This window comes from Cherax quadricarinatus, chromosome 17 (genome assembly GCF_038502225.1).
Source record: "Cherax quadricarinatus isolate ZL_2023a chromosome 17, ASM3850222v1, whole genome shotgun sequence".
Classification (NCBI taxonomy): Eukaryota; Metazoa; Arthropoda; class Malacostraca; order Decapoda; family Parastacidae; genus Cherax; species Cherax quadricarinatus.
This window is the reverse complement of record NC_091308.1, coordinates 29,752,716-29,778,965: the sequence shown is the minus strand read 5'-3', so window position 1 is coordinate 29,778,965 and position 26,250 is coordinate 29,752,716. Positions and strand designations below refer to the sequence as shown.

General features: G+C 41.2%; 1 protein-coding gene across 12 annotated transcripts in view; it reads right to left on the bottom strand.

Annotated features, from left to right (window-relative positions):
• The window catches only part of LOC128686323 (protein fantom), a 286,463-nt gene that overhangs the window by 223,613 nt on the left and 36,600 nt on the right, over positions 1-26,250 (bottom strand). For 8 of the 12 annotated variants that reach the window (XM_070085930.1, XM_070085931.1, XM_070085926.1 and 5 more), the window contains exon 3: positions 18,926-19,055. The exons of the other annotated variants lie outside the window; for them this stretch is intronic. In XM_070085930.1, the coding sequence (XP_069942031.1) occupies positions 18,926-19,055 (130 nt within the window). The remainder of the gene's footprint in view (positions 1-18,925; positions 19,056-26,250) is intronic. 12 annotated transcript variants of the gene reach the window in all.

The following is a 26,250-nucleotide window of genomic DNA, read 5'->3' as shown; positions in this document are numbered from 1 at the left end:
AAACCCATGCTGCCCTGGGTTGTGCAACTGATGGGTATCTAGATGGGTGGCGATCTTGCTCCTTAGAACCCTTTCAAAGATTTTTATGATATGGGATGTTAGCGCTATCAGTCTGTAGTTCTTTGCTATTGCTTTACTGCCCCATTTGTGGAGTGGGGCTATGTCTGTTGTTTTTAGCAGCTGTGGGATGACCCGTGTCCATGCTTCCTCTTCATAGGATGTTAAAAGCATGTGATAGGGGCTTCTTGCAATTCTTGATGAACAAGGAGTTCCATGAGTGCATAGGCATGTCATTTATCACCTTTTCGAAGTCATTTGGCATCAGCATATCATATAGGTTTGTGTCTACCAAATTCTGTCTCTCTCATAAAAAATTCATTTAGCTACATAGCTACATGATATTTAATGTGGCCCAGAGCTATATTATTACCATCGACATACCATGTTCACTGAGTTTAATCGTTCATAACAACTAACTTTAGATACCATCATAAACAAAGGGAGAAGTAATGATAATTCATGCCGAGAATTGTAAACAAAAGCGTTATGTATTAAGGGGAGTGATGTAATGTTTTCCCTCCGCCCAGCTACCACACCTCCATAGTACAGTGGACCCGCACCTTACGATGGCATCGCGTTACGTTAAATCCGCCATACGATACATTTTAATGCAAAAATTTTGCCTCGCCTCACGCGCATGTGTGGCCTGAGCACGCCTCAGCTGCCTATGGGTGCCAGTGTTTACAAGCCAGCCAGTGCGGTCACATCCACACATACAATCGGTACATTTCATATTATCACAGCGTTTTTAGTGATTGTACCTGCAAAATATGTCACCATGGGCCCCAAGAAAGCTTCTAGTGCCAACCGTGCAGTAAAAAATGTGAAAATTACTATGGAAATGAAGAAAGAGATAATTGCTAAGTATGAAAGTGGAGTGCGTGTCTCGGAGCTGACCAGGTTGTATACCAAACCCCAATCAAAAATCGCTACTATTGTGGAAAACAAAATGGCAATCAAGAAAGCTGTTATTGCAAATGGTCAGCTGCTGCTGCACCACAGTCAGCTACTGCTGCACCACCATCAGCTGTTGCTGCACCACGGTCAGCTGCTGCTGCACCACAGTCAGCTGTTGTTGAACCATGGCCAGCTGCTGCCGCACCACGGTCAGCTGCTGCTGCACCACGGTCAGCTGCTGCTGCACCACGGTCAGCTGCTGCTGCACCACAGTTAGCTGCTGCTGCACCACCATCAGCTGCTGCTGCACCATCAGCTGCTGCTGCACTACTGTCAGCTGCTGCTGCACCACCATCAGCTGCTGCTGCACCACCATCAGCTGTTGCTGCACCACGGTCAGCTGCTGATGCACCACAGTCAGCTGTTGCTGAACCATGGTCAGCTGCTGCTGCACCACGATCAGCTGCTGCTGCACCACAGTCAGCTGCTACTGCACCACCATCAGCTGTTTCTGACCAACATGACTTGTCCCGAACCTGTCCGTCCAGCCTGAGCGCCTCAGCTTCCCTGCCGTCATTGTTTACAAGCCAGGGTGGCCGGTTGCATGCATACATTCGATACATTTTGTATTATTCCATTGTTTATAGTGCTTGTAACTGCTAAATAAGCCACCATGGGCCCAAAGAAAGCTTCTAGTGCCAACCCTGTGGTAAAAAGGGTGAGAAATATGTACTATTGTACCACGGTCAGCTGCTGCTGCACCACCGTCAACTGCTGCTGCACCACCATCAGCTGCTGCTGCACCACCATCAGCTGCTGCTGCACCATTGTCAGCTGTTGCTGCACCACGGTCAGCTGCTGCTGCACCACAGTCAGCTGTTGCTGAACCACGGTCAGCTGCTGCTGCACCATGGTCAGCTGCTGCTGCACCACAGTCAGCTGCTGCTGCACTACCATCAGCTGTTTCTGACCAACATGACTCGTCCCGAATCTGTCCATCCAGCCTGAGTGCCTCAGCTTCCCTGCCGCCATTGTTTACAAGCCAGGGTGGCCGGTTGCATGCATACATTCGATACATTTTGTATTATTCCATTGTTTATAGTGCTTGTAACTGCTAAATAAGCCACCATGGGCCCAAAGAAAGCTACTAGTGCCAACCTTGTGGTAAAAAGGGTGAGAAATATGTACTATCATACCATGGTCAGCTGCTGCTGCACCAACATCAGCTGTTGCTGCATCACCGTTAGCTGTTGCTTCACCACGGTCAGCTGCTGCTGCACCACGGTCAGCTGTTACTGCACCAGTCAGCAGTTGCGGAACCATGGTCAGCTGCTGTTGCACCACGGTCAGCTGCAGTTGCACCACGGTCAGCTGCTGCTGTACCACTGTCAGCTGTTGCTGCACCACAGTCAGCTGCTGCTACACCACCATCATCTGTTGCTGCACCACAGTCAGCTGCTGCTGCACCAAAGCCAGCTGTTGCTGCACCACGGTCAGCTGTTGCTGCACCATGGTCAGCTGGTCCTAGTGGCGTTAACCCTTTCAGGGTCCGTCCCGTAGATCTACGGCTTCACGTTGAGTGTCCAAACCATAGATCTATGCCAAAATTCTAGCGCCGTCAAATTTAGCGCAAAAGCGCTCATAGGCCTACATGTGAGAGAACGGGTCTGCGTGGTGGGTGTGTGCCATAAACAAAAAATCTAGGCACCCGCATAGCATTGTGGGAACGCCGGCTCAGTTACCCTTGTTCACCATGCCTCATCGCAAGTCAGCTCTCACTCCCCGGAAAATTGGGACTCTCCCCTTCCTATCTGATAGTTCTGACACTGATGGAAGTGGAAATGAAGACGAATTCTATGGCTTTGATCAGTTAGTGACCGAAAGGAATGACCAGGATATCGATAATAGTGCAGAAAACCCTGACAATCCTCAACCTTCTACCTCTGGTGTGGGCACTCGCGACTCACGGTCGGTTGTACCTCAACACAAGAGAAAACTAATATTTTCGCGTGGCCAGGCCTCTGACTTCAGTAATGATGATGATAGTGACGTGGATTGTGATTTTATTGCGCTTGACTATCATTCAAGTAGTGATAGTGAGGAATCATATTCACCAGTGAAGCGTCGGTATGTATGCCACCGCATGTGCTCGGGTAGTGTACCCTATGCTGTGCCCAGGGGACGGAGTACATTCCAGAGTACATCCCGGAGTACATCCCATGGCCCTACACCAGGTTTAGATAGTGATAGTGAGGATGATGTGGCTACACTTGGCATGGATAGACCACAGGCATCAGTAGATGGTGGTAGTGGTGATGATAGTGGCACCGCCATGCGTGACTCACCAGCCCAGGCTGGGACCCACGCTGCTGACTCCTCAGTTCAAGGACAAAGCGGAGCATCAGCCACCAGCCCACCACAACCACAACCACCTGCACAACCAGCCTATGATGTCCAGTATCCACCAGCAAACCATATCTGGGATTGGCAGCAAAATCCAAATTTTGTTCCCATGCCCCACCACTTTGTTGACTCTCAAAGTGGAATTCTACCTACTTGTCTCCTTGGAACCATGGCCAATGAACTGGAATTCTTTGAATTATTCTTTGACCAGCCATTGATGGAAACTATTGTCAGGGAAAGTAATAAGTATTTTGAGTACACCATGGCAAATACGATCTTATCACCACAGTCAAGACTACACAGGTGGAAAGAGACGACTGTTGCAGAAATGTATTTGCTTTTTGCAACAATAATGCTTATGCCTCATGTCTATAAGCATAATATAAAAGCATACTGGTCCACAGATCGGCTAATTTCTACCCCGGTCTTCAGTGAAATCATCCCAGTGAACAGGTTTATCTTATTATTATGTATGTTGCACTTCTCTGACAAAACCAGGCCTGACAGAAGTGACAGGTTATACAAGATTAGAAATGCTTTTATGTATCTCAAACAAAAGTTCAGCATATACTTTTATCCATTCAAGAATCTTGTAATTGACGAGTCTTTGATTTTGCTCGAAGGTAGACCGTCATTCAAGCAGTATATACCGAGCAAGAGGAAACACTTTGGTATAAAACTGTTTGTACTCTGTGACTGTGACAGTGGCCTGGTGTTGGATATTGTTGTATACACGGGAAGTAAAACATTGAAATATACCAAGATGTTATTGGGTATCTCAGGTGATGTAGTGAGAAACATGATGGCACCTTATCTTGGTAAGGGGCATACATTATATACCGATAACTGGTACACAAGCCCATTACTCAGTGATTTCATGTGAGTGAACAAGACAGATGTGTGTGGCACAGTGCGTTCTAATCGTAAACATATGCCCAGGCTCAACGCAGGTGCTCGTGGTGATGACGTGCAGGTGTTTACTGCCAATGACATCATGGCATTACGGTGGCATGACAAACAAGATGTCACATTGTTGACAACCATTCACCGTAATGAAATGCAAGACAGTGGCAAAGTTGATCGAGTGACTAATGAACGTATTCGAAAACCAGTGACAGTGATTGATTATACACAAAACATGCTCTTGGATGACAAATGTGACATGCAGATTGGCTTTGTTGATTGTGTTCGTAAGAGTTACAAATGGTACATGAAACTTTTCTTCCAACTCATGGATATTTCAATGCTCAATGCATATAATATGTACCAAATAAAGACTGGCAACAGACCACCGTATGGTGAATTTTGTTTGTCTGTTGTCAGACAACTCATAATGAAGTACCAGGTAAGAACACCTGCTATACAACAAGGTCCTCGAATCACTCAGGATATACCCAAGCGTTTGAGGAGGGAAGGTGATCATTTCATAATACTTCAACTCAGAAGAAACTTGCTCAGAAGAGATGCATCGTCTGTGCACAAACAAAATGACGGCAACAAAGACGCAAAGACACTCGGTTTATGTGTGAGGAATGTAAGGTGCCTCTGTGTATGGTACCTTGTTTCAAGGAGTTCCACAAGCTCCAGCAGTTCTAAAACCATGTCCAGTGATTGTAAATATGTAAATATATGATAGAACATTAGTATTATACAAGATTTGTGCATGTTTATTATAATAAACAACAGTGGTAAACAATAATATGATAACTTTAGTGCGGTTATTGTGTTCAATACAGTGAGTTTATATATATACATTATATACAGTACTGGTCTCTCAGGCCCCAAATGTTAGCAGGAAAAGAAAAAAATTGGAAAAGAAAAGAAAAAACTACAAAAACCGCTAAATAAAGTAATGCGGGTATGTGGAATTCGTCGATGTTGCTGCCACCACATCATTTTGGACAAACTTCTTGGCACTGTATCTCGGTAAGTACTGATCAGAATTTTTTTTTTTTGTCTTATTACTTTCACAAAAATATGCTCTTTAATTCTGTAAGAAAAAATAATTTTTTTGTTTCAAAATTTCTTGGACACTGGAGCACCACTTCAGATTTTGGCCTTGGACCCTGAAGGGGTTAAAAGAAGTGAAGTAACCCCGGAAAAGGACGTGCTACCTAAAGTCCTAATGGAAGGGGATTCCCCTTCTAAACATTAACAACTTTCCACACTCTCCCTTCCTCCCATCCCATCAATCTTCACCAGATCTTCAATAAAGGTAAGTGTCAGTTTGTGTGTATTAAAATTAATATTTCATGTGGTAAAAAAATTTTTTTTTTCATACTTTGTGGTGTCTTGCATGGATTAATTTGATTTCCATTATTTCTTATAGGGAAAATTAATTCACCTTACGATAATTTCGGCATACGATGAGCTCTCAGGAACGGATTAATATCATAAGGTGGGGGTCCACTGTATATAAACATAAAATTGTTTATATGCTATGTAATGTGTTTCTTATATAATTTTGAAGAAAATATCATAGCTGGATTAATGAATATGTCTAAATTGACATAAAATTAGACATTTAATGTGCCCAAGAGTGATTATTATTACTTAATAGAGAAATGTGCTCATGAAGAATGTAAACAAACTGGGTGGCGCATGCCATACAGTGGACCCCCGCCATTCGGCGGCCGTGACCTTCGTGAAATGCAACTTTCAGCAAGTTTTTTCAGCAAAATTTAGCTTCGCGGTTCGTGATTGGACTCATGATTCGGTGACCATCCGGTATGCGTCCGCCCGTCCACACACATAGCCAGTCTCCTGCACTATTCACACTCAGTGTGCCATTGTTTACCAGCGTGTGACCATCACCCCACGAGCTCATACAATACATTTCATAATAATCCATTGTTTTTTGTGCTTGCAACTGCTAAATAAGTCACCATGGGCCCAAGGAAAGCTAGTGCAAGCCCTTTGGTAAAGAAAGTGAGGAACATGATCGAATTCAAGAAGGAAATCATTGAAAAATAGGAGAGCGGAGTGCATGTTACAGAACTTGCCAGGATGTATGGCAAACCCCATTCACCCATCACTTCGATCATGGTGAAGGGAAAGGAAATAAAATGTGCTGTTGTTGCAAAAGGGGTAGATTTATTTTTTTTTATTATCACACCGGCCGATTCCCACCAAGGCAGGGTGGCCCGAAAAAGAAAAACTTTCACCATCATTCACTCCATCACTGTCTTGCCAGAAGGGTGCTTTACACTACAGTTTTTAAACTGCAACATTAACACCCCTCCTTCAGAGTGCAGGCACTGTACTTCCCATCTCCAGGACTCAAGTCCGGCCTGCCGGTTTCCCTGAATCCCTTCATAAATGTTACTTTGCTCACACTCCAACAGCACGTCAAGTATTAAAAACCATTTGTCTCCATTCACTCCTATCAAACACGCTCAAGCATGCCTGCTGGAAGTCCAAGCCCCTCGCACACAAAACCTCCTTTACCCCCTCCCTCCAACCCTTCCTTGGCCGACCCCTACCCCGCCTTCCTTCCACTACAGACTGATACACTCTTGAAGTCATTCTGTTTCGCTCCATTCTCTCTACATGTCCGAACCACCTCAACAACCCTTCCTCAGCCCTCTGGACAACAGTTTTGGTAATCCCGCACCTCCTCCTAACTTCCAAACTACGAATTCTCTGCATTATATTCACACCACACATTGCCCTCAGACATGACATCTCCACTGCCTCCAGCCTTCTCCTCGCTGCAACATTCATCACCCACGCTTCACACCCATATAAGAGCGTTGGTAAAACTATACTCTCATACATTCCCCTCTTTGCCTCCAAGGACAAAGTTCTTTGTCTCCACAGACTCCTAAGTGCACCACTCACTCTTTTTCCCTCATCAATTCTATGATTCACCTCATCTTTCATAGACCCATCCGCTGACACGTCCACTCCCAAATATCTGAATACGTTCACCTCCTCCATACTCTCTCCCTCCAATCTGATATTCAATCTTTCATCACCTAATCTTTTTGTTATCCTCATAACCTTACTCTTTCCTGTATTCACCTTTAATTTTCTTCTTTTGCACACCCTACCAAATTCATCCACCAATCTCTGCAACTTCTCTTCAGAATCTCCCAAGAGCACAGTGTCATCAGCAAAGAGCAGCTGTGACAACTCCCACTTTGTGTGTGATTCTTTATCTTTTAACTCCACGCCTCTTGCCAAGACCCTCGCATTTACTTCTCTTACAACCCCATCTATAAATATATTAAACAACCACGGTGACATCACACATCCTTGTCTAAGGCCTACTTTTACTGGGAAAAAATTTCCCTCTTTCCTACATACTCTAACTTGAGCCTCACTATCCTCGTAAAAACTCTTCACTGCTTTCAGTAACCTACCTCCTACACCATACACTTGCAACATCTGCCACATTGCCCCCCTATCCACCCTGTCATACGCCTTTTCCAAATCCATAAATGCCACAAAGACCTCTTTAGCCTTATCTAAATACTGTTCACTTATATGTTTCACTGTAAACACCTGGTCCACACACCCCCTACCTTTCCTAAAGCCTCCTTGTTCATCTGCTATCCTATTCTCCGTCTTACTCTTAATTCTTTCAATTATAACTCTACCATACACTTTACCAGGTACACTCAACAGACTTATCCCCCTATAATTTTTGCACTCTCTTTTATCCCCTTTGCCTTTATACAAAGGAACTATGCATGCTCTCTGCCAATCCCTAGGTACCTTACCCTCTTCCATACATTTATTAAACAATTGCACCAACCACTCCAAAACTATATCCCCACCTGCTTTTAACATTTCTATCTTTATCCCATCAATCCCGGCTGCCTTACCCCCTTTCATTTTACCTACTGCCTCACGAACTTCCCCCACACTCACAACTGGCTCTTCCTCACTCCTACAAGATGTTATTCCTCCTTGCCCTATACACGAAATCACAGCTTCCCTATCTTCATCAACATTTAACAATTCCTCAAAATATTCCTTCCATCTTCCCAATACCTCTAACTCTCCATTTAATAACTCTCCTCTCCTATTTTTAACTGACAAATCCATTTGTTCTCTAGGCTTTCTTAACTTGTTAATCTCACTCCAAAACTTTTTCTTATTTTCAACAAAATTTGTTGATAACATCTCACCCACTCTCTCATTTGCTCTCTTTTTACATTGCTTCACCACTCTCTTAACCTCTCTCTTTTTCTCCATATACTCTTCCCTCCTTGCATCACTTCTACTTTGTAAAAACTTCTCATATGCTAACTTTTTCTCCCTTACTACTCTCTTTACATCATCATTCCACCAATCGCTCCTCTTCCCTCCTGCACCCACTTTCCTGTAACCACAAACTTCTGCTGAAGACTCTAACACTACATTTTTAAACCTACCCCATACCTCTTCGACCCCATTGCCTATGCTCTCATTAGCCCATCTATCCTCCAATAGCTGTTTATATCTTACCCTAACTGCCTCCTCTTTTAGTTTATAAACCTTCACCTCTCTCTTCCCTGATGCTTCTATTCTCCTTGTATCCCATCTACCTTTTACTCTCAGTGTAGCTACAACTAGAAAGTGATCTGATATATCTGTGGCCCCTCTATAAACATGTACATCCTGAAGTCTACTCAACAGTCTTTTATCTACCAATACATAATCCAACAAACTACTGTCATTTCGCCCTACATCATATCGTGTATACTTATTTATCCTCTTTTTCTTAAAATATGTATTACCTATAACTAAACCCCTTTCTATACAAAGTTCAATCAAAGGGCTCCCATTATCATTTACACCTGGCACCCCAAACTTACCTACCACACCCTCTCTAAAAGTTTCTCCTACTTTAGCATTCAGGTCCCCTACCACAATTACTCTCTCACTTGGTTCAAAGCCTCCTATACATTCACTTAACATCTCCCAAAATCTCTCTCTCTCCTCTGCATTCCTCTCTTCTCCAGGTGCATACACGCTTATTATGACCCACTTCTCGCATCCAACCTTTACTTTAATCCACATAATTCTTGAATTTACACATTCATATTCTCTTTTCTCCTTCCATAACTGATCATTTAACATTACTGCTACCCCTTCCTTTGCTCTAACTCTCTCAGATACTCCAGATTTAATCCCATTTATTTCCCCCCACTGAAACTCTCCTACCCCCTTCAGCTTTGTTTCGCTTAGGGCCAGGACATCCAACTTCTTTTCATTCATAACATCAACAATCATCTGTTTCTTGTCATCCGCACCACATCCACGCACATTTAAGCAACCCAGTTTTATAAAGTTTTTCTTCTTCTCTTTTTTAGTAATTGTATACAGGAGAAGGGGTTACTAGCCCATTGCTCCCGGCATTTTAGTCGCCTCATACGACACGCATGGCTTACGGAGGAAAGATTCTTTTCCACTTCCCCATGGACAATAGAAGAAATAAAAAAGAACAAGAGCTATTTAGAAAAAGGAGAAAAACCTAGATGTATGTATATATATATATGCATGTGCGTGTCTGTGAAGTGTGACCAAAGTGTTAGTAGGAGTAGCAAGATATCCCTGTTATCTTAGCGTGTTTATGAGACAGAAAAAGAAACCAGCAATCCTACCATCATGCAAAACAATTACAGGTTTTTGTTTCACAGTCATCTGGCAGGACGGTAGTACTTCCCTGGGTGGTTGCTGTCTACCAACCTACTACCTACTGACAAAAAAAGAGATTGCAAACCCTCTAAGAAGTGGAAAGGTTAATGTTGGTGTGGATTACCCAAAAACAGTTAGTAGGAGATAGTATTATGCAGCCGATATTATGTGAAAAGGCAAGGTAGTTGCATGACGATCTCATAAAGAAAATGCCTGCAACAAGTGGTGATGCTTGTGATTTTAAGGCCAGCAAAGGTTGGTTTGAGAGATTTAACCCCTTGACTGTAGTGGTCGTATATACACGTCATGAGAGATACCGTGTTTGACGTATCTATATGCATAAATTCTAGCGGCTTCAAATCAAGCGGGAGAGGGCTGGTAGGCCTACATGAGAGAGAATGGGTCTCAGTGGTGGGTGTGCACCCTGTGAAAAAAATCTGAGACTCAGCGGTGCATTGTGGGAACGCCATCTTGGTAGTCCATTTTCACCATGCCTCGCGGTAAGAAGTTCCTCACTCCTCGGCGGATTGGAGGTCTTTTGTTCCCAAGTGATAGCTCTAGCGGCGATGAAAGTGTCAGTGAAAGTGAATTCCCTGGTTTTGAAGTGGGTGTGACCGAAAAAAGTGCCCAGGATAACGTAATTAGTGATGAAAACCCAGATGACCCACAACCTTCCACCTCTGGTGCTGGGCCGGCTTGTTCATGTTCACCTGTACCAGAACGAAAGAGGAAACTATTTGCCCGTGTACAAGACTCAGATGTGAGCAGTGTAAGTGACAGTGATAGTGATTTCAAGGTTATTTATTTTATTTAGTAATTTAAGCATACTATTTAAGCATACTATTATTATTGAAGCATACTATTATTGAAAGCAGTTCTGGTTGTGACAGTGAGGGTGAATATTCCCAGTGAAGCGGCAGTATATATGACATCGCATGCGGTCTGGTAGTGTGCCATATGCTCATCCAAGAGGAAGGAGTACATCTCGGAGCACATCCCGTGGCCCTACACCATGACCTGATAGAAAAGATGACGATATTGTTACTATGGGTATCAATGATGCAAGTGAGGCAGCAGACGGAGGTGGTGATAGTGATGGTGGCATGAGTCATGGGCCACGCTACTACCCACGCTGCTGACTCTGCACAACTACAACCAGCCTCACCCGACCCCACACTCCCACAACAACCACAACCTGCACAACCACAACCACGTTACAATATCCAGAACCCACCAGCTAACCGCATCTGGGATTGGCAGCAAAGTGACGAGTTTGTTCCCAGTCCCCACGACTTTGATGGAGGACAAAGTGAAATACGGCTATCATGTACACTTGGGAACAATGCCACTGAACTGGAATGCTTTTAGTTGTTCTTCGATGAACCCCTGATGGACATTATTGCCAGGGAAAGCAATACATACTTTGAGTACACCATGGCAAACACTATTCTTTCACCAAGATCACTCCTACACCACTGGAAGGACACAACTGTGGCAGAGATGTATCTGTTCTTTGCCACAATAATGCTTATGCCACATGTGTACAAGCACAGTGTCAACACATACTGGATGATAGACCGCCTGATTTCAACCCCTGCTTTCAGTGACATTATAATGTTACGTATGTTACACTTTTCAGACAAAACAAGGCCTGACAGAAGCAACAGGTTATATAAGATCAGACGTGTGTTTATGTACCTGAAACAAAGGTGCTGTATGTATTTTTATCCCTTCAGGAAGCTTGTTATTGATGAGTCTTTGATTTTGTTCAAAGGAAGACTCTCATTCAAACAGTATATACCAAGCAAGAGGAAACGCTTTGGTATAAAGTTATTTGTTCTGTGTGATTCCAAAACTGGTCTGGTTTTGGATATAATTGTGTACACTGGCAGTAAAACATTGGAAGATGCCAGAAAGCTACTGGGTATCTCTGGTGATGTGGTTAGAACAATGATGGAACCATATCTTGGTAAGGGACATATTTTATATACTGACAACTGGTACACAAGCCCTTTACTCAGTGATTTCTTGCGAGTGAACATGACAGATGTGTGTGGCACAGTGCGTGGAAATCGTAAGCATATGCCTAGGTTCCATGCTGGCAGTCGTAGAGGTGAAGTGCAGGTGTTTGCTGCCAATGACATCATGGCATTTCGGTGGCATGACAAACATGATGTCACACTGCTGACATCAGTTCACCGACACGAAATAGTAGACACTGGCAAGCAGAATAGAAAGACCAATGAGCCCATTGTAAAACCTTCAGCTGTGATGGATTACAACCTCAATATGAGCTTAGTGGACAAATGTGACATGCAGATTGGGTTTGTTGACTGTGTTTGCAAGAGTTATAAGTGGTACATAAAACTGTTTTTCCATCTTCTTGACATTTCCATGCTGAATGCTTATAATATGTATAAGTTGAAGACCAAGAACAAACCCAAATATGGTGAATTTTGTTTGTCAGTCATCAGACAAATAATATTCAAGTACCAAGGAACAACACCTGCAATAGACCAGCGCCCACGAAATTATCAACACATGTCCTCTCGTCTGAAGCCTGGTGATCACTACCCCATATCACTGCCTGCTACTGCTCTCAAGAAAAATGCTCAGAAGAGGTGTTTTGTCTGTGGACATACCACAAAACGCCCACACAAATGCAGAGACACTCGTTTTATGTGTGAGGAGTGTAAAACACCATTGTGCTTATACCCATGTTTCAAAGAATTCCACAAGCTGCAGCAGTTCTAAAAGTGTCCAGTGATTGTACATAGGTATATATATTATAGAAGAATCGTAATAAACAATTTTTTATATTGTTTGTGTAAACAAGTTTTAGGAACATAATAATGATACGAGTGTTTTAGCTATAATTGTGTTACATTCAACGAGTGTATATTTGAACACTGCACAACAATTTGGTCTCACAGGCCACAAAAGTTATGTGAAAAAATAAAATAGTGAAAAAAACAAGAAACCGTCGAATACAAGTAAATCAAAGTTTATCGGGTGAGCGGCAGCCACCGCTGTTGCCGTTCACAGCTCATTTTTGGCAAACTTCACGCCCCAATATCTCAGTAAGTACTGATGGGAAAATTTTTTTTTTGGACTAAAACAATCAGAAAAATAATCTTAACATTTTCATAAGAAAAAATAATTTTTTTTTTCGAATATTTTGCGGCACCAGGAGACACTTCAGGATTGGGCCTTTCGACAGTCAAAGGGTTAAGAAGTGTAGTGGCATACACAGTGTGGTAAGGCATGGTGAGGCTGCCAGTTCTGACAAAAAAGCGACTGAGAAGTTTGTACAGGAGTTTAAGGAGTACGTAGACACTGGAAAATTCAAACCCCAACAAGTGTTCAATTGTGACGAAACAGGCCTCTTTTGGAAGAAAATGCCAAAGAGGACCTGCATCACGCAGGAGGAAACGGCACTCCCAGGACACAAGCCTATGAAAGACAGGCTAACTCTCATGTTTAGTAGTAATGTTAGTGGAGATTGCAAAGTGAAGCCTTTACTGGTGTATCACTCTGAAAATCCTAGAGTGTTCAAGAAAAATAGTGTCGCCAAGAGTAATTTGTGTGTGATGTGGAAGGCTAACAGTAAGGCATGGGTCACAAGGGGAATTTTCCTTGACTGGTTTAATGAAGTGTTTTGCCCCAGTGTGAAGAAATACCTCCTGGAAAATAAATTACCACTCAAATGCCTCCTGGTAATGGACAATGCTCCTGCTCATCCTCCAGACTTGGAAGAGCAAATAGTGGAGTAGTTTAGTTTCATCACGGTGAAGTTCTTGCCTCCTAATACCACTCCTCTCCTCCAGCCCATGGACCAGCAGGTCATTTCAAACTTCAAAAAACTCTACACCAAAGCAGTGTTTCAAAAGTGCTTTGAAGTGACCTCAAACACTGAACTGGCCCTAAGAGATTTCTGGAAAGATCACTTCAATATCCTCACTTGCATAAACCTTATAGGTAAGGCTTGGGAGGGAGTGACTTGCCGAACTTTGAATTCTGCTTGGAGAAAATTGTGGCCACAATGTGTACAAGAGAGGGATTTTGAAGGGTTTGAGGCTGACCCCAAGGAGCCTATGCCAGTTGTGGAAAGTATTGTGTCACTGGGGAATTCCATGGGGTTGGATGTGAGTTTCGAGGATGTGGAAGAGTTAGTGGAGGACCATGATGAAGAGCTAACCACTGCAGAGCTGGAAGAGCTTCATCTGTAACAGCAAGAGACCACAGCTCAGGAAATTGCTGCAGAGGAAAAGGAAGAGAGATGAAGGAAGGTGCCTTCTTCAAAAATTAAGGACATTTGCAAAGTGGACTGAAGTGCAATTATTTATGGATGAACTTTGCCCTGACAAAGCTGTTGCAGGCCGTATTGGCAACATGTACAATGACAGTGTTGTGTCTCATTTCAGACAAATCTTAACCCTTTGGGGGTTTCGGACGTACTAGTACAGCTTACAATCCAGGGTTTTTGACGTACTAGTACGCCTAAATTCTAGCACCTTCAAATCTAGTGAGAGAAAGCTGGTAGGCCTACATATGAAACAATGGGTCTATGTGGTCAGTGTGCGCAGTATAAAAAAAATCCTGCAGCACACAGTGCGTAATGAGAAAAAAAACTTTGACCGTGTTTTTGGATTAAAACAGCGACTTTGCACTGTATTTTCGTATGGTATTTATTGTTGTATTCTAGTTTTCTTTGTCTCATTTTATTGAATGGAAGACATATTACAGAAATTGAGACGATTTTGACTGATTTTACAATGAAAAGTACCTTGAAATTGAGCTCAAAATAGCAGAAATGTTCGATTTTTACCAAAATTCAAAAGTAAACAAATCATGCCAAACGTCCAATACACATCAACTGGTGAGTCTAATATTCTTTCACAAGTGTGCTGATATTATTTATACCATTTCTACACTAATGCAGTAGTCTGCATAACAGTAAATCTTATTTTTTTTGTAACCTGGAGTTTACCTGGAGAGAGTTTCGGGGGTCAACGCCCCCGCGGCCCGGTCTGTGACCAGGCCTCCTGGTGGATCAGCGCCTGATCAACCAAAATTCAAAGTGGAAAGCCAAAGAAATATAAGAGGGGCCTGGGGATATGACTAACGAACAGAGAACTTGTTATTTTAGTGCCAGGAATGTCTTTCTTGTTTATTCTGGACCCTATTCAGAAATTGGCATCTTTTGAAATTTGTGTGAAATTGGCAAAATTGCTAAATTCTGACCACTTTATTGGATAGTTGAAATCGGTAAATGGGTGGTTTCTTGTACTCATTCGATAGAAAAAAAATGGAGTTCTAGTGAAATAGTTATGATTTTTGTCGGCTAGTACACTGGAATTGGCCGAAAATAGGGCTCAAAGTGGGCAAAATCGCCGATGCATAAACATCATCAAGACTGCTAACTTCGCAAGAGCATAATTCCTTAAGTTTTCCATCAAATTTCATACTTTCGGTGTCATTATGATCGGGAAAAGATTCTCTATCTTTTCATAAGAATTTTTTTTTTTTTTTTTTTTTAAATTTGGCCGACCCTGAGAACAAGTCTCTGAGAGGACCTGCCAACTACCAAAGGGTTAAAGAAACACCAGAAAAAGAGCTCTCTGGACAGAAATTCTGATCAACAGGGGTCCAGTGACTCAAGTTGTTCCCAGTGTCATTAAAAAACAAAGAAGCGAAGTAACCCTAGATAAGGACTTGGTACCTGACATCTTTATGGAAGATTCCCCTTCCAAACAATAGTGTACACCTTCCTCCTATTCCCTCCTCCTGTCTTTCATCCACCCAGAAGTCTTCAGTAAAGGTAAGTGTAATGTTATTACATATTATTCTATAGTATATGTATGTAGTACTTGATTTCTCATCATTTTCTTTATGTAAATCTTTATTTAATTTGAAAAAAAAAAATTAACATTTTTGGGTGTCTGGAACAGATTAATTTTATTTCCATTATTTCTTATGGGGAAAACGGTTTCGCCATTCGGCAGACTCTCTGGAACGGATTAATCATGAAACTCGGGGGTCCACTGTATTTGAAAGACCACTTGCTATATAGAAAGTTTTGGTCATAATTTGAGATTGCCATATTAGTGGAACGCCATAAGGCGAAACGCCGAAAAGCAGGGCCCTACTGTATATTGTTTTTGATATGGTGACATTTTGTATCAGTTCATCACTGTTAGTGAAGATGAGGTCCAGTGTATTCTCCAATCTTGTAGGCTTTATTATTTGCTGGTTTAAGGAGAATTTGGTGCAAAGATTTAAAAGCTCGTGTGTGTGTGCAAGTTTTCATCTGAGCTGCCTCTTGGTGTTATCTCTGCTACAACATTATTTGCTATATTCCTCCATTTTAGGTGCCTTAGGTTGAAATCCCCCAGGAGCAAGATGTTGGGGGCAGGAGCTGGAAGATTTTCCAGACAGTGGAATTGTTGGGACATTGCATCTGGAGGCTTGTATACAACCACAACGACCAGGTTTTGGTTCTCGATTTTTACTGCCAAAACTTCAACTACATCAACTGAGGCATTCAGTAGTTTCGAGCATATAAGTGACTCTGTGAGATACAGGCCAACTCCCCTTCCTTTTGCCTGTTCACTCTGTTGCATCTGTATAGGTTGTAACCGAGGATCCATATATCATTATCCAAGTGATCCTTTATGTGGGTCTCTGTGAAAACCGTGAACATTGTGTTTGACTCTGTAAGCAGCCCACGGATGAAAGGCATTTTGTTGTTTGTTGCTGGCCTTGCAAAGATGAATGTCGTCGGAATGGTGGTATGGGGAGGGAAGGGGGTCCTGGCACAAATATCTGTTGTTTTGGAGTAGAGGCCATTGGCTGTGATTCCACTTCAGAAATGATCAGAGCTGGTGTACGATTTCTGTCATTTCCTGCCAACTTTTCTTCCTTCTTGGGGTTAAAAAACCACTCTCTCTGGAGTGGCTGTGGCTACCCAAGTTTTCCCATGGTCTGGATGCTTTGTATCTTCTTGTCCCCTTTAGGTGGTGTGCCTGGCAATATAAGTTATAGCACTGTCTTTCCTGAACTGAAGAGTGACACATTTCAGGGTGGAAAAGCTTACAGGAATGAAGGTTGCATTTTTCTCTTGTCATATGGGCATGGCATTTTCTGGGGTGGTCAAAGTTGTATGTCCCATCTGTTTTTCCAGATATTCCATGCCCACAGATACCAAGTGCGTAGAATTTGCATAGGCCTGGTTTCTGCTTGCCTTTTTTTTTGTGACTGTATTCCCTACTGGTTCCCTACTGGTGCATGTTAAACAACCATGGTGCCATTACACATCCTTGTCTAAGACCTACTTTGACTGGGAAGTAATCTCCCTCTTCCTCCTACACACCCTAACCTGAACCTCACTTTCCTCATAAAAACTCTTTACAGCATTTAGTAACTTACTACCTATTCCATACACTTACAACATCTGCCACATTGCTCCCTTATCCACTCTATCATATTGTACATAAAAAATAAATGCATTCGAATAAGCAATAACCAAGAATAATAAAGTAATACTGTAATAAAATGGCATGGGAAGCTGCACTTTTGGATATCAGTGAGCTGGTTGAAAAAATCTACAGATTACATTACCCAAATTTCACATGTTACTTGCTGTAATTTTTTTTAGCTGGAAGTTTATTTAGGTACAGGTACACATAAATACAGTTACATACATTATCATGCATAGCAGTGTATGTGTAGATTACTGTACAGTGCAAAATATCAAGATTTTTGCACACTATGATTATTTTTATTGCACTTTTTTTAATTACAATGCAATAAAATTACATAAAGTGAGGATGAATTATAGTAAAGGCTGCTGCATATTTATGGAAAAAGTAAGATCAACAGGGGTCATAGTGTTATATAGCAGAGGTGAAAGACAAGGGAAGGTGCTCAACCCATAGGGGTCATAGAGCACAGACACAAACCGGCACAAACCAGGGAAGGCATTTAAACTTCCCTGAATCAAGAGCCCATCACTGGCAACAAGGCACTTTCCTTAGGGAATAAAGTGAAAGAGATGGTAGTGCCAAGGAAGGATGCTAGTAGACAGGATGCAGGTCAAAAATGATAGAGAAAAGAGGAGTTAGATAAAAAAAAAAAGCTTTGAAAATCACAGGAAGGACAAAGTAGGCATGTCAGGACATTGAAAAAGGCAACTGAAATAAAACTGATGTACTCTTTGAGTACACCAGTTTTATTTCAAGAAATGCTGGACAGTTAGGATGACTTAACAGTCCTTGCAGTAATGTTAGGTGTCTAAAGTGTGCTGGAAAAAAAGGAAAACTTACAGGTACCAGTAAAACTGTGTATTGAGATGATTTGAACACAGAAATAATGACATAAAACAGGTTAAGAGGGTGCATAAATTTCAAGTGGATGAATGATGGTGGAGGAAAAAATCCAAGGAAAGGGTGAAAGAAGGGTGTGAAGAAAGTACCAAGATGTAGTGATCCATGAGCATCCATAAGATATATGTGTGGATGTTATGTACACAAACTTGACACAAAATGACAATGTTACACATTAGCAAAAATAACATTACCAAAAAACTACAGCTCTTCAACCATAAGGCAGGGCACCATTTTTTAACTAATATTTCTTCACTCATAGACAGTACAAAACAACTACTACACAGGTACAATTAAGAAGTGACAATTCAGCTATCCACACTGTATGCTACTTTCAAGAAATTTTTTTTTTTGTGTACCATAATATTAATGAGATATATTCTATCACAAAGACATCCTCAAAAGTGCATTATTTTTCTTTCTTGTCTACCACAACAACCATCATCCACTAAAGTTGGGCAAGCAGAGAAAAGGAAACATTCAACATCATTCATTCAATTAATGGCATTATAGGAGTGATAGTTAACTGAAGCAAAACACCAATTCTAACTTACTTCTTTATTTTATCCTCTTGCTTACAAGAGAATTTCTTAAGTGTGTAGAAGTCATCCCTTAAACCAACATATTTCTCACAAAGTTCTTCTTGGTTTAAGTGACTCAGCCAATACATCTCCTCAGGAGCAGCTGAAATATTAAACTGCAGCTGCTCAAGAAATTTAATTGATTTATGTATACAGTGGACCCCCGCATAACGATTACCTTCGCATGTGACCAATTACGTAAGTGTATTTATGTAAGTGCGTTTGTACGTGTATGTTTGGGGGTCTGAAATGGACTAATCTACTTCACAATATTTCTTATGGGAACAAATTCGGTCAGTACTGGCACCTGAACATACTTCTGGAGTGAAAAAATATCGTTAACCAGGGGTCCACTGTATATGTTATTTACATACAGTGGACCCTCGGTTATCAGTCATTCCGGCTATTGGCCAACTCTGTTATCACCCAGTTTTTTGGCCGAAATTTTGTTCTGGTTATCGGCTGTTATATCGCTTATCGGCCGTATTGGATGCGTCCACCCGCCAGCCGCTCGCGAGTTTGTGAGTCAGTCTGGCTGTGTCTCTGCGCAAGTGAGGAAACTTCTGCTCTTTCATCCAAACAGTTCACTATAATCCATTTTTTTGTGGTTATTGACTGACTGCAACTGCGAAATAAGCCACCATGGGCCCAAAGAAAGTTCCTTGTAAAGTTCCTTTGGTAAAGAAAGTGAGAAACACAATAGAATTCAAGGCAGGCAGGCATAGAAGCAAGGAGTGTAGCAGGCATGCAGGGAGTGTAGCAGGAAGGCAGAGAGTGTAGCAGGCATGCAGGGAGTGTAGCAGGCAGGCAGTGAGTGTAGCAGGCAGGCAGTGAGTGTAGTAGGCATGCAGGGAGTGTAGCAGAAAGGCAGGGAGTGTAGCAGGAAGGCAGGGAGTGTAGCAGGCATGCAGTGAGTGTAGCAAGGAGGCACAGAGGCAAGGAGTGTAGCAGGCATGCAGGGAGTGAAGCAGGCATGCAGGGAGTGTAGCAGGCATCCAGGGAGTGTAGCAGGCATCCAGGGAGTGTAGCAGGCATCCAGGGAGTGTAGCAGGCATCCAGGGAGTGCAGCAGGCATACAGGGAGTGTAGCAGGCATGCAGGGAGTGTAGCAGGCATGCAGGGAGTGTAGCAGGCATGCAGGGAGTGTAGCAGGAAGGCAGGGAGTATAGCAGGCAGGGAGGGAGTGTAGTAGGGAGGCAGGGAGAGTAGCAGGCAGGAAGGGTGTGGACAGTTTTTTTTGTGTGACAGGGGTGCAGTGACTCTCAAGCCGGTCCTAGTGGCAGAAAAAGACAAAGGGAAGTAATCCCTCCTCACCTTCTTCCATATGCCAACAAGAGTCTTCAACAAAGGTATGTAATGTTCATTTATTAGTAAAAGTGGTGCTTTATATTTCTTTCTCATTGTTTTGTATATGTAAAACTATAGTTAATATTTAAAAAATGTATTTTTTGTTAATATTTTTGGGTATCTGAAACGGATTAATTGTATTTACAATAATTCTTAGGGGAAACATTATTTCGGTTTTCGGCCATTTTGGTTTAAGGCTGACCTTCCGGAATGGATTGTGGCCGATAACCGAGGGTCCACTGTGTGTGTGTGTGTATATTATACTTGTATGAATATATATTACATGTATGTATATATATATATATATATATATATATATATATATATATATATATATATATATATATATATATATATATATATATATATATATATATAATGTATATATATATTTTTTTTATTTTTTATTATCACACTGGCCGATTCCCACCAAGGCAGGGTGGCCCGAAAAAGAAAAACTTTCACCATCATTCACTCCATCACTGTCTTGCCAGAAGGGTGCTTTACACAACAGTTTTTAAACTGCAACATTAACACCCCTCCTTCAGAGTGCAGGCACTGTACTTCCCATCTCCAGGACTCAAGTCCGGCCTGCCAGTTTCCCTGAACCCCTTCATAAATGTTACTTTGCTCACACTCCAACAGCACGTCAAGTATTAAAAACCATTTGTCTCCATTCACTCCTATCAAACACGCTCATGCATGCCTGCTGGAAGTCCAAGCCCCTTGCACACAAAACCTCCTTTACCCCCTCTCTCCAACCTTTCCTAGGCCGATCCCTACCCCGCCTTCCTTCCACTACAGACTGATACACTCTTGAAGTCATTCTGTTTCGCTCCATTCTCTCTACATGTCCGAACCACCTCAACAACCCTTCCTCAGCCCTCTGGACAACAGTTTTGGTAATCCCGCACCTCCTCCTAACTTCCAAACTACGAATTCTCTGCATTATATTCACATCACACATTGCCCTCAGACATGACATCTCCACTGCCTCCAGCCTTCTCCTCGCTGCAACATTCATCACCCATGCTTCACACCCATATAAGAGCGTTGGTAAAACTATACTCTCATACATTCCCCTCTTTGCCTCCAAGGACAAAGTTCTTTGTCTCCACAGACTCCTAAGTGCACCACTCACTCTTTTCCCCTCATCAATTCTATGATTCACCTCATCTTTCACAGACCCATCCGCTGACACATCCACTCCCAAATATCTGAATACATTCACCTCCTCCATACTCTCTCCCTCCAATCTGATATTCAATCTTTCATCACCTAATCTTTTTGTTATCCTCATAACCTTACTCTTTCCTGTATTCACCTTTAATTTTCTTCTTTTGCACACCCTACCAAATTCATCCACCAATCTCTGCAACTTCTCTTCAGAATCTCCCAAGAGCACAGTGTCATCAGCAAAGAGCAGCTGTGACAACTCCCACTTTGTGTGTGATTCTTTATCTTTTAACTCCACGCCTCTTGCCAAGACCCTCGCATTTACTTCTCTTTCAACCCCATCTATAAATATATTAAACAACCACGGTGACATCACACATCCTTGTCTAAGGCCTACTTTTACTGGGAAAAAATTTCCCTCTTTCCTACATACTCTAACTTGAGCCTCACTATCCTCGTAAAAACTCTTCACTGCTTTCAGTAACCTACCTCCTACACCATACACTTGCAACATCTGCCACATTGCCCCCCTATCCACCCTGTCATACGCCTTTTCCAAATCCATAAATGCCACAAAGACCTCTTTAGCCTAATCTAAATACTGTTCACTTATATGTTTCACTGTAAACACCTGGTCCACACACCCCCTACCTTTCCTAAAGCCTCCTTGTTCATCTGCTATCCTATTCTCCGTCTTACTCTTAATTCTTTCAATAATAACTCTACCATACACTTTACCAGGTATACTCAGCAGACTTATCCCCCTATAATTTTTGCACTCTCTTTTATCCCCTTTGTCTTTATACAAAGGAACTATGCATGCTCTCTGCCAATCCCTAGGTACCTTACCCTCTTCCATACATTTATTAAATAATTGCACCAACCACTCCAATACTATATCCCCACCTGCTTTTAACATTTCTATCTTTATCCCATCAATCCCGGCTGCCTTACCCCCTTTCATTTTACCTACTGCCTCACGAACTTCCCCCACACTCACTAATATTATTATTATTATTATTGTTATTATTATTATTATTATTATTATTATTATTATTAGCAGTAGCACAAATAGTTTGATTCTTTGCTGTGTTCAAGAGTAAACACATGATGTCACCTTCCAATACCTGTCCGAATAGCCATTCCAATATGCAGTCACAAATGGGTTGACATTATTTATACTGTAGTTTAATAGCAAATAATGAACAAACAAAACACTCACCACACAGTGGTGGGAGGGCTGGCTGCCAGTTGTGGGGGGTCGGAGGGAGGGTAGTAGGGACTCGCAGTGGTGGAGGCAGTGGTATTTAGTAACATACATGTTGTTAAGGCATAACATATGTATTTAGTACAATTTACGACGTTTTCATGTATTTTATGATTGTTCATGGTTCAACAAGTTAAGGAAGCAGTATTGTATTATATTTCCCTACAATATATTGGGGCACCAAACATCCACGGTTTTTCAACATTCGCGAGGCTCTTGATCCCCTAACCCTCGTGAATGTTGAGGGAGACATGTATGTATGTATGTATGTGTATATATATATATATATATATATATATATATATATATATATATATATATATATATATATATATATATATATATATATATATATATATATATATATATATATACAGGAAGTCCCCACTTATACGGCTGGTTAGGTTCCAGGCTACCGCCGTAAAGCAGAAACCGCCGTAAAGTGGAACACCCTTTTTTTCCACTTACAAATGCATACAAACACTAGATAACAAGTTTACACTAACATATATTAAGTTAGCAATAGAACCAGGCATCAAAAACCAATAAAAAGTACAATACACACATAGTGCACTCATTACTTACCTTAAAATATTTATAGTCTTAATCTAGGGTGAGACAAGTAGTATTTATTGTAAGAAATCAAGTGTGGTATGTATGGTAGTCAGCCAGGCTACCATACCAGGCCACCCTACCCACACATACAATTCTATGATATTTAAGCATCCCAGAGCGATAAAATGTATATACAGTTCACACATTACTTACCTTAAAATATAGGGTGAGATGAGTAGTATTTATTGTAAAAAATCAAGTGTGGTATGTATGGTAGTCAGCCGGGCTACCATACCAGGCCAACCCACCCACACATATATTCTATGATATTTAAGCATCCCAGAGCGATAAAAATGTATATACAGTTCACTCATTACTTACCTTAAAATATTTGTAGTCTTAATGTAGGGTCAGGAGTAAGTAAATGAGATAAAACGAATAAATGAGAGAGAGAAAGAATGAGTGCATGAGAGAGTACAGGCGCAGAGTTATGTAAACAAACCAGGCGAAGGTAAGTTTTGTAAACAAAGTGTACATGTCTGGTTTGTGTACAAGTTACATTGTGTACAGGTTGTCTCTACATTGATACGGTAGAATAAATAAAAAAGAACACTCCCATTCTCATGTAACATCATTTTGAGAAGAAATGATGCTCTGAGTGAAGGCAATGGAAATAAGTCACTCTGACTTTTTTGGGTTATCCTAGGTTCTCTACACATATGTTGTTATGTATGATAATCTATGTAACTGTATTTGTGTATACCTGAATAAACTTACTTACATACATACGAAAGGAATAATTTTCTACAGTTACCCCCAGTAACACATTTTCTCTTATGTTAGATTAGAGAAAATGTTATTCTTGGCATCACTTATACAAGTTATCTGGCTACGACATCTCATATTTATGTTTATTTATTCTATTGTAGGGTGTATTTATCATCTTTTTATGTTATGTATCGTGTTTATTATATAATTTTGAAAAAAATATCATGGATGGATTAATGAAAATGTGTATATTAACGTAATATACAACATTTAATAAGACTCGGTGATTATTATTATTATTATTAGCATTTCTAATATGGCGTCACTTGTGCAAGTCGTCTGCTACCACATCTCATATTTATGTTTATTTATTCTATTGTGGGGTGTATTTAACATCTTTTTATGTTATGTATCGTGTTTATTATATAATTTTGAAAAAATATCATAGATGGATTAATGAAAATGTGTATTTAACGTAATATACGACATTTAAATGAGAATCGATGATTATTATTATCATTACTAATATGACGTCTGGAGACATAAGACACTCTTACTGATTTTAATGTGTACCTGCATGCCAGCACAGTATGTAAGTTTATTTAAGTACAGGTATACATAAGTATAATTATCAGAGTATATATAAAATATGAAATAACTTTTAAAAACATTTGAAATTTTGGAGTTTCCAGACAAAATGGAGAGACTTAGTGCTTACTGAGCTCACGAAGAATGTAAACAAACAAGGTGGGGCGCGGTGACCGTATTAGAAAGTCAGGTGGGGGGAGCCGTATAGCGAGTTTTGGTCATAATTTGAAATGACCGTATTAGCGGAACGCCGTAAAGTGAAACGCCATAAAGCGGGGCCTTCCTGTATATATATATAATTATATATATATAAATATATATATATATATATATATATATATATATATATATATATATATATATATATACAGTGGACCCCCGCATAACGATTACCTCCAAATGCGACCAATTATGTAAGTGTATTTATGAAAGTGCATTTGTACGTGTATGTTTGGGGGTCTGAAAGGAATAATCTACTTCACAATATTCCTTATGGGAATAAATTCGGTCAGTACTGGCACCTGAACATACTTATGGAGTGAAAAAATATCGTTAACCGGGGGTCAACTGTATATATATATATATATATATATATATATATATATATATATATATATATATATATATATATATATATATATATATATATATATATATACATGTATATGGTTTAGAAAGACACGTAAGCAAACACTATACCATATTTATTAGAAAACGTTTCGGTCCAGGGACTTTGATCACTTCTACCATACAGAGGTAGAAAGACATTATATATATATATAGGCGGAGAGTGAGGTGTGACGCACGTGACCTGAGGAATGTCATAAGAACATAAGAATGGAGGAACACTGTAGAAGGCGTACTGGCCCATGCGAGGCAGGTCCTTATCAAAACAACCTCTACCTATGATGAGGACGGGTAGACGATGAAATCATGTGACTCCTGTGTTGTTGGGTTGGTGCTGCTTAAGTATCATGTATGCCAATGTTTTTGAAATTTTGTAGTTTCCAGTGTTGTGTTCTATAGTGTCGGTGATGGCGATTAGTGAGGCTTCTAGGCACCGTCGGCATCTGAGGTCTGGTTCGGTGAGAACGAGTTGTGCCTCATTCCAGTTCATCAAATGCCCCGTGGAGTCTCTGTGGAGGACACATGCGTACCTTACATCATCTCTGTTAGAGGCATTTCGATGCTCATTCAGGTGGACTGCAAGATCTCTGCCTGTCTCGCCTACATATTTCTTGGGACAGAACCCACAGGGGATAGTGTAGACACCTGCTGTAGAAGTAAGAGGTGTGGGGCTGCGTTTCGTAGTGAGGTCTTTGATAGATGATGTTGCCACGAATACTCACAGGGCACTTGCTATGAGTAACATCAATGTTTCCACCATAAACACATCATCTATCAAAGACCTCACTACGAAACGCAGCCCCACACCTCTAACTTCTACAGCAGGTGTCTACACTATCCCCTGTGGGTTCTGTCCCAAGAAATATGTAGGCGAGACAGGCAGAGATCTTGCAGTCCGCCTGAATGAGCATCGAAATGCCTCTAACAGAGACGATGTAAGGTACGTATGTGTCCTCCACAGAGACTCCACG